General features: G+C 36.4%; 1 protein-coding gene across 1 annotated transcript; it reads left to right on the forward strand.

The window, feature by feature from the left end:
* Positions 1 to 868: 868 nt before the first annotated feature.
* Positions 869 to 2,674, forward strand: LOC112412609 (zinc finger protein 883-like). Its single transcript, XM_024764344.1, is given in 4 exon segments — positions 869 to 957; positions 1,042 to 1,675; positions 1,677 to 1,908; positions 1,911 to 2,674. Coding segments are annotated over 4 exon segments (1,719 nt in total).
* The last annotated feature ends 7,631 nt before the right edge of the window (positions 2,675 to 10,305 follow it).

Here is a 10,305-nt window from a genome sequence, read left to right on the forward strand (position 1 = left end):
TGATTGAGTTCACTGTCCTTTATGAAACCATCTTTTCATGCTGTGCATGACAGTGTAAAGCTCTGACTCACCTAAACTTCCAGCTACTCCATGGGTTCCTTCATGGTTTCTGAAGGAAACTCTAGGAACTGAACTGTAAACTGAAATTTGTTTCAGTTTACAGGTTGAATATCCCTCTTAGCATTTATGCCTGTAATTATTTTAAAAGGAGATACACAATATCAAACATTATTCTTCCAAGTATTAGGATAGTGGCTTTATCTCAGCTTTTGCTTTAAGTAATTTCTAGGGCTTAGTTTAAAAAAAAAAGTGGACAAACTAATTTTTAAAAACTGCTATCATTGTGGCATTCTCATAAAAAAAAAATCACCAAACGTTCCTCATGCATATTCTATATGTCAGATACTGTGTTAGGAATTGACGATTCAAAGGTTAAAGACTTTAGTTTATGATTTCCAGAAGCTCAAAGTCTAGTAAAAAAGACTGATTAGTTCTGTGATGGAGAATATGCTGACACAACATGGGGACCAGTCGTGAAGAAGGTGGACTCTCTCACCCAGCTGATTGGGTTGGGTCCTGGCTCTGCCACTAACTAGCTCTGTAGCCTTGAGCAAATGTCTAATCTCTCTAAACGAGCACTGACCAATAGAACTATAATACAAGACACATATATAATTTAAAATTTTCTAGTAGGTTTTTTGGTTTTGGTTTTGGTTTTGATGCACTGCACGGCATATGAGATCTTAGTTTTCTGACCAGGGATTGAACCTGCGCCCCCTGCATTGGAAGCACAGAGTCTTAACCACTGGACAACCAGGGAAGTCCTACTATAGAAGAGCATTGCCATGAATGTGGTACACATGGGAAAATGTTCAAACAAAACTCAGATTTAATTATACAAAGTAAATGTGATGTAAAGAAACCTTATAAATATAGTGAATGTGGGAAAACCTTCAGAGACTACACTACTCTCATTCAACATCAAACAAGTCATACTGGAGAATGACCCTTTAAATATAATGAATGTGAAAAGAGATTTAACCAGAGTTCCCATTTAACAAACCATGAGAAGACTCATACTGGAGAAAAGCCCTACAAATGCAATGAATGTAGGAAGGCCTTCAGTTATTGCTCAGTCCTTATTCAACATCAGAGAATTCATAGTGGGGAAAGACCTTACAAGTGTACTGAATGTGGCAAGACATTCAGTCGTAGTACATCACTTACTCAGCATCAAAGAATTCATACTAGTGATAAACCATATAAATGTCTTCAATGTGGAAAGGCTTTTAACCAGAGCACACATCTTACTCTACAACAAAGAATTCATACTGGAGAGAAACCTTATGAATGCAATGAATGTGGTAAAACCTTTAGTCAGAGTGCACATCTTACTCAACATCAAAGAATTCATATAGGAGAAAAGCCCTATGAATGTAACGAATGTGGGAAAGCCTTCAGTGATCACTCAGCTCTTACCCGACATCATATTGTCCATACTGGAGAGAAACTTTTTGAATGTAATGACTGTGGGAAAGCTTTCAGTTACTGTTCAGACCTCGTTCAACATCAGAGAATGCATACTGGAGAGGAATTATACAAATGCAATGAATGTGGGAATGCCTTTAATGATTGTTCAGCCCTTATTCAGCACCAAAGTACTCACACTGGAGAGAAAGAAGCCTTATGAGTGTAATGAATGTGGGAAAACCTTTGGTAACTACTCAGCTCTTATTTGACATCAAAGAACTCATACTGGAGAGAAGCCATATGAAAGTAAGGAATGTGGGAAAGCCTTCAGCAGAAGTATGTACCTTACTCAACATCAGAGAAGTCATAGAGGACAGAAACCATATAAATGTAATGAATGTGGGAAAACTTTTACCCAGAGTTCATTTCTTACACAGCACTGAGGGTTCATACTGGAGAAAAACTTTACAAATGTAATGAATGTGGGAAAGCTTTTAGTGACCGCTCAGGGCATATTCAGCATCAGAGAACCCACACTGGAGAGAAGTGCTATGAGTGTAACAATTGTGGGAAAGCTTTCAGTTTCTGTTCAGCCCTTATTCAGCACAAGAGAATTCATACTGGAGAGAAGCCCTTTAAATGCAATGACTGTGGAAAAGCCTTCAGTGATTGGTCAGCACTTATTCAATATCAGAGAACTCACACTGGAGATAAAGCTTATAAATGTAATGTATGTGGAAAAGCCATCAGTCAGAGTACAAACCTCACAAATCACCAGAAAACTCATACCATTGAAAAATCTTATAAATGCAATGAATGTGGAAAAGCCATTAGTTACTGTTCAGGCCTTATTCAACATCAGATCATTCATACTGCAGTGAAACCTTATGAATGCAATAAATGTGGCAAAGCCTTCAGCCAGAAGACAGACCTTAAAAAACATCAGAAAACTCATACTAAAGAAAAACTCTACAAATGTAATGAATGTGGGAAAGCCTTTAGCCAGAACACATATCTTAAAAAACACCGGAAAATTCATAGTGGCGAGAAGGCAAATATACATACTGAGTGTAGGAAAACCTTTAGACAAAGCTCTTCTTTTGTTCAACATGAAAAGCTTCACACTGGAGAGAAATTCTCTGAATGCCTTGGGAACTTGGCTAGTATGGAGACCTTCCCCAGGAAAATAGAAAGAAGATCTTGAAAACTGTCAATTTCAGGACTTCCCTGGTGGTGCAGTGGTTAAGAATCCACCCGCCAATGCAGGAGACACAGGTTTGATCCCTGGTCCAGGAAGATTCCATATGCCATGGAGCAGCTGAGCCTGTGCACCACAACTACTGAGCCCATGTGCCACAACTACTGAAGCCTGCACACCTAGAGCCTGTGCTCCGCAGCAAGAGAAGCCACTGCAATGAGAAGCCCATGCACCACAACAAATAGTAGCCCCCACTCGCCGCAACTAGAGAAAGCCCAAGCACAGTAACGAAGACCCAACGCAGCCAGAAACAAAACAAACAAACAAAAAAACCTGTCAACTTCCTAGGGTGACCACATAGTTCAGTGGAAAGAGCACATGTCTGGGTTTTGGAAGTCCAGGATTCTAATCTCAGCTCTATTACTAACTAGGTCTATTCGTTATTTTGAGGTAAGTTGCTTTACCTCTTTAAACTTTGATTTACTTACCTGAAAATTTGGACGGCCTGATTAATTTATATTTAAGGTCCATATTTATTGTTTTTATTACTAATGCAGGCTTCTGTAGATGTGGTTCTTAAATTGTGACTTATTTACTCTACATCAAGTGTGATTCAGTGAGGATACAGACCATATGCCATATATGCTATATATTACCCTTGTATTTTTTCTCCAAAATGCAACATATTATGAATATTGAAGAATATTGAGATAAAATAGTATAAATTCCTTGATTTATTTCAGTAAGAACATTGGGATCTTTTCTTAAGGATATGATGTTGGATAAAACCCCAGCAAAGAATGAATCGAACTGTTGGTATATAAAGCTAGCTTTCGGGACTTTCCTGGTGGTGCAGTGGTTAAGAATATGCCTGCCAATGCAGGGGACACAGGTTCCATCCCTGGTCTTGGAAGTTCCCACATGCTGCAGAGCAACTAAGCCCGTGTGCCACAACTACTGAGCCTGTGCTCTAGACCCTGAGGGCCATGACTACTGAAGCCCGGGTGCCTAGAGCTCGTGCTCTGAAACAAGAGAAGCCACCACAAAGAGAATCCTGAGCACCACAATGAAGAGTAGCCCCCACTCGCCACAACTAGAGAAAGCCCACGCGCAGCAACAAAGACCCAACACAGCCAAAAATAAATAAATACATTTATTTTAAAAATAATAAAATAAAGGTAGCTTTCCTAGAATTTATTCAAACTTAATCTTGCAATGTAACTTTCTCTACTAAATTGAGTAGTGTTGCCATCATCTCCCAGATGAAAAGGAACTAGAAATATGTCTTGGGCAGATTACCAAGAAAAGATGAAATTGGGAAGTTCATTTGTTATTTACACACCTATATATGTAAGGGTCATCTGAATGAGAATACATTTTGAGTTTCAGAACATCTAGAAAAGTCCGTTGGTCTGTTGTCTGACTTCTTCCTGTGGCTATAGAGACAATGGCCTGAAAATACGAAGATTTACCTCAGAATCCTGTGATTTTAAATTCACTACCTAGGGACAGAAAAAAATCCACTTATGGAACTTATCCAGTACGTGGTTTTGGAGAGTAGTCCAGACTTTCAAAGTTTGGTGTTTGTTTTGGTGTCCAAGAAGACTGTTCACACAAAGCATAAACTGTAATGGACTTGCTACAAAAGCTTTGGGAAAACCTGGACTTAAGGCGGCAGTGTTTAAGCTTTTCTGAATTTATGTATCCTTTTAAGAACCTATGAAAGTCGCAGACTTTCTCACCAGAAAAATGCATGACACGTTCACACAATTTTGTAAGCAGTTACAAAATAAAGTTAATAGTACTACAAATACATATACACTATACTAACAATAATTTGAAAATGTAATGCAAAAGAGATTTTATTCACAATAGCTATAGAAACAAAAAATATTTAGGAATGAATTTAGTAAGAAATAGGCAAAACCAAAAAAAATTTGAGCAGTCTGCACATTCTCTTGAGAAATAGCTCATTTGAGGGAATTGGTATGGAAAATGGTTAAGGGCACCAATTTCTCAACCTATCAGTTGTGTAACTTTTGGTCAGAGCATATAAATTCTCAGAGTTAGTTCCTTCATCTGTAAAATAATGACAAGATTACCTGTCAAGAGTTACCTTAGGGATTAAATGAGATGATATATAAATGTGCCAGACACTTTGTGGGAAGTTTGCTATTGTAATTATATAACATATATAATATTATATGTTATTAATTATATAATATAACATACTGTAATATATAGTATACAATATACCATAATAGTTATTACAGTAAGCTATTATAGTATACTGTTCATATTATATCATAACTTATGTGAACTATTTTATTATGCTGTGACCTCAATGATGGCATAAATTATTTAGTCAGTCAAAAAATGGTAGACTCAGAAGGGGTAGGAGATATCCTTTCTATTGAACAATAATAATAGTACCTAATGGCCCTGAAACCAAAATTGACTGGAAATGTAACTTGCCGAAGGACATTTTTTAAAGTCAGGTTTATTGGGGTATACTTGAATCAATAATTTAAAATCTTCCCACAAAAAAGGCTCTAGACACTGATAGATTTACCAGTGGATTCTGTCAAACAGTAAAGAAAGAACAGTTCCATGCTTCCAGAGAGTAAGAGAGTCTGCTCTTCCCAACTCATTCTGTGTCTAGCATAGCCTTCATACAGAAGTCTGAAAAGGACAATATTTAGAAAGGAAAATTCCAAGCCAGTCTCATTCATGATCATAGATACAAAACTCTTGAACAAACTATTGACCCACTGTCTATCAACGTAAGTGTGAAAGATAATACAGCACTGCCAAGTTGGATTTATCCAAAGAATGAAAGTTGGCTGAAGATTATAGAATCAATCCACATTAATTCATCCCACTGAAAGATCAAAGAAGGGAATTCCCTGGGGGTCCAGTGGTTAGGACTCCACACTTCCATTGCAGGCATCTCAGGTTCGATCCCTAGTAGGGGAACTAGGATCCCACAGGCTGCACAGCTATAAAAAAATATATAAAAAATAAAGGAATATTAACATTATTTTTAAAAATCAAAGGAGAAACACATATGATCATCTCAATGGATGCAGAAAAGGTTTTGATAAAATTCAACATACATTCACCAGTAATAATAATACTTCTAAGCAAACTACAAATAGAGAAGAACTTCTTTTGTTTGAAAAAGAACATGTATAAAAAGCTAAGGGCAGCATCACACTTATGGTGAAATTGTGAAAGCTATCTCAGCTATCTCAGAGTAGTAAGGCCACTACCACGCAATGCTGTACTGTAGGTCCTAGCCAGTGCTGCAAAGCAAGACAAACAAAAGAGAGAATTGTAATGAAGAGATAAAATTCTTATTATTTAGAGTTATTACTTCAGTATGCAGAAAATTTTAAATCCTCATAAATAACTAAAATCAGTAAGAGATTTAGCAAGATTGTGGGATACAAAATAAATTGTTTTTCTATGAATTCTAACATTAAACTTAAAATGGCATTAATATCAAATACACAGGAATAAATTTAAGAAACAATGTAAAATTCTTCATAGGAAAAATAAAACTCTATTGAGTGGCATTAAATAAGACCTAGATAACTGAAGTTACATATTATGTTTATAGATTGTAAACTAATACAATATTGTAAAAATATTTACTCTTCTAAAATTGATTAATAGATTAATGTAATTCCAATTAAAATCTCAACATTTTGTTGAATTTAATAAGATCTTTCTAAATATTTGAGAATGCAAAGAGCCAAGAACAGCTAAATACGTCAAGAAAAAGGAAGAAGAAGAGAAAGAGGAAGAAGGGGACACTTTCTCAGCCATACACGAAAACTTCCTTTAAAGACTTATCAACTCAGACAGAGTGGTATTGGTGCAAGGATAGACAAATGGACCAATGGAACAGAAAAAAAAAGAACACATCTGGTATGTAATAAACAGGACCCTGTAGAAGAGTAAGGAAAGGAAGGACTTTTCAATAAATTGTGCTGGCATAATTAGATCTCTATATGGAAAATATACACCAAACATAAAAATTAATTCAGCTGCATTAATTTGCTGAAATGTAAAAGGCAAAAGTATAAAGCATTTAGAAGAGAATATTTCAAAATCCTGGAGGACTTTGGGATAGGAGAGGGTTTCTAAAGGAATAAGACACAACAGCACTAAACATAAGGGGAAATTTGATAAATTTAAGTGAAATGAAGAACTCTGTTAATCCAAAAAAAACACTATAAAATAATGAAACACAGAATGGGAGAAGATATTTCCAATATAAATTACAAACAGGAGTAGCATGAAAATATGGTATAAAGAACTTTTATGAGTCCATGACTCTATGAAGTCTATGACTTCTTGAGAGAGTGAGACAGGCAGAAGACGTTTGTCTTTTATTTAGCTTGAGATGTCAAACACAGCGTCACTTCGGCTTCATTCTGTTTCTTAGAAGCGAGTCACTAAGTCCAGCCCATAGTCAAGGAGAAGGCAATCAGACTCCACCTTTTGATAAGAGGAGTGCCAAAGAATTTGTGGAAATATATATATTTTAAAACCACAGCAACCAACTTTATTAGAAATTAGGAAAATGCAAGTTATCCTATAATTAAATACTACTGATCTTCCACCAGAATTACTAAAATTAATATGACAAGAAGTACTATTTGGCAAGGATGTGACATAATAAGAACTTTCATCACCACTATTGTCTAAACTGATACAACTACTTTAGAAAACAGTTGGACTCTATCTAGTAAGTTGAAGATATACATACCCTATTATCCTAAACATACACCCAAGAGAAATATGTGCACAAGGAGATTCGTATAAGAATGTTCATAGTAGTATTGTTTGTATAGCCAAGAACTGGAAACAACCTGAATGAACCTTTACAGTAAATTGGACACATAATGTTGAATACTATTCAACAATTGACAATGAACAGATCAGAGCTACACACAAAAATATAGATGAATCTTACAAGCATACTTTTGTGAAAAGAAGACACAAAGGAAACACTTAGTATGATTATACTTATATAAATTTAAAAACCACAAAATTATGATACATTGTTTAGGGGTGTATGTGTAGATGGTAAAATGTATTAAGAATGTAAAAAATGATTACAATAAAAGTCAGGATTTTGGGGGGGATAAGAAGAGTGTGGAAGGCAGGGTGAGTGGAAGGGACATACTGAGGGCTTCTGGAGTGCAGCAATGTTCTGGTTTTTTGTTTGTTTGTTTTTTTTTTTTTTGCTCCTGAGTAATGGTTAAATAGGTGTTCAATTTATAATTAATTGTTAAGTTGTAGAAATAAGGTTTTATTTACTTCTCTGTATGTTTTATTTTGCAACAAAATGTAAAACTAAGCAAAGACAAACAAGGAAGCTTTCTATGTTATCAATGTGTAAAGTTTTCCAAAATATATTGTGAGGTGTCAAAAGCAACACCCAGAACATTTGAATCTATATATTTACATGCAAATGGATAAAGAAACTCCAGAAGGTTAAGTAACAAATTAATAATAGTAGAAACCTGTGGAAGGTGGAGAAAAGAGAAGGAACCAGGTAGGTGAGTAACAGGGATGGGAAGGAAACTTTTAACTGTATAACAATTTATACATTTTTGAACTCTATGAGTGTGTTACCTTTTCAAAGTACAAAACAACCAAATAAATAAAATTTCTTAAAAGCACTATTCAGAAGCCCTATAGGAAAATGTGTCCTCTTTAGAACAGATTCCCACTCCCTCGGAGCCTCATGTATTATCTTCATCCAGCCTTAGCTCCAGTAGCTCAGGAGTCAGGGTTTATTCCTGGACAGTTGAAGGTCTGGAAAGTGGAACAACTACTGATTACACAGATCAACATCTGCAGCTCTCCAGATGGGATTAGAAGTCTTAGGTGCTTAGTCCTAACTGCAGGGTCAAGCTTTAAGTCCTTGCACAAGCACTGACTAGCAATGGTGGGTCACATAATTAAACAGAAGACCCACGGTTAGCAACTCAGTCAGGTTTGTACACACACCCACAACAGGGAGCTATATGAATGGAATTCAGAACCTTTACCTATGAACAGACCATTCCTGTCCCCTTTCAAGGTTAAACACTTGAAATTTGCTTGTACATCCACCTGTGGAAAAACTCATTTATTGTACCCTGGTAGACCATTCATTCAACATGTATTCAACATATTGTTAATGAGTAGCTGCTATTTAACATGTACCCCTCGAGATACTGGGACTAAACCTGTGAACAAAATGGGCAAAACTCTATCCTCATGGAGTTCGCATTGTAGAGAGGACGGTGGAGGGGAGGAGGGGAGGGCTCTTGCAGGCCACGAGAAGCACTTTGGTTTCTTTACTGAACAGGAGGGAAACTCTCGGAGAATTTCAAACCCTTGGAGAATTTTTCACTACTTCTGTGTGTAGAATAGACAGGAAAGGGGCAAGGTTAATACAAACCGGGGGACCAATGACGGGTCTATTGCAAAAATTGAGGTGATGGATCAGAGAAACGCCTCAGAATTTACATACTGGAAATGTTCCCAATGGCCAGCTGTGGCCACAACCACTATTGGCCACAGGACAGGTTAAGATTCTTTTTTTTTTTTTAAGTGAAATGAGGACTGTTTGGACTTCACCTCAAATTGTATCTTGTTGCCAGGTAGAACTGGCCGAGAGGAAAAGACAGAAGCAAATTTCCAGAGTAAAGAACTCCCTGTTTATTCACAACAGGAGCAACTTCACATAAAACCTGAGGTGCTCAATCAGTAAAATGCCTTTAAAATGGTTTTGTAGAAAGGAAAAAAAATTAATGTAAAATTGCGTCAAATGAAAAAAAGGAGAGGGGAGGAGGTTGGGATTACCATATACACGCTACTATATATAAAATAAATAATCAACAAGGACTTACTGTATAGCACAGGGATCTCTACTCAGTACTCTGTAATAACCTATGTGGGAAAAGTATCTGAAAGAAGAATAGATATATGTATATGTATGACTGAACCACTTTGCTGTATACCTGAAACTAAGACATTGTAAATCAACTATACTCTAATATAAAATTTTTTTAAAAGTTTAAATTAGGTGAGAGATTGATAGACCTTCTAGTATGATAGCAAAGGAAATTGTAAAACCTGGTTGAATTATGGATATATTTTGAAGGTGGAGCTGATGAGATGTAAATTCTGAGCAAAAGCAAAGATTCACTGATGACTGCACAGATGGAGTAGTTGTTTACTGAGATGGGGGAAGATTGGGGAGTAGAAACTTTGGGAAGAAGATTAGGAATTCAGTCTTTGGCAATGTTAAGTATAAAATACTTGTAGAGAAGGCAGCTGTATGTGTGAATTTGGAGTTTGAAGGAGCAGTCCAAGGTGGAAAGACATTTGCATATACGTGGTATTTAAGGACTGAGCCCTGAGTGTGCAAATGTAAGATTCATACAAGAGATAGTTATAATACAACATGGAATAAGGACTATTAATAGGATTGAAATAACTTCAGGGATCCTAGGTGTATTCTACGAGTTTCTAAACCAGTCTTGAGGAGTCAACAAAAGCTTCGGGGAAGAGGTAGTGGGTAAGGTCTGAACTGAGATCCAAAGGACAAGTAGGAACTGGCAAATGGGAAA

This window comes from Neophocaena asiaeorientalis, unplaced genomic scaffold (assembly GCF_003031525.2).
Source record: "Neophocaena asiaeorientalis asiaeorientalis breed wild unplaced genomic scaffold, Neophocaena_asiaeorientalis_V1.1 scaffold239, whole genome shotgun sequence".
Taxonomy (NCBI): Eukaryota; Metazoa; Chordata; class Mammalia; order Artiodactyla; family Phocoenidae; genus Neophocaena; species Neophocaena asiaeorientalis.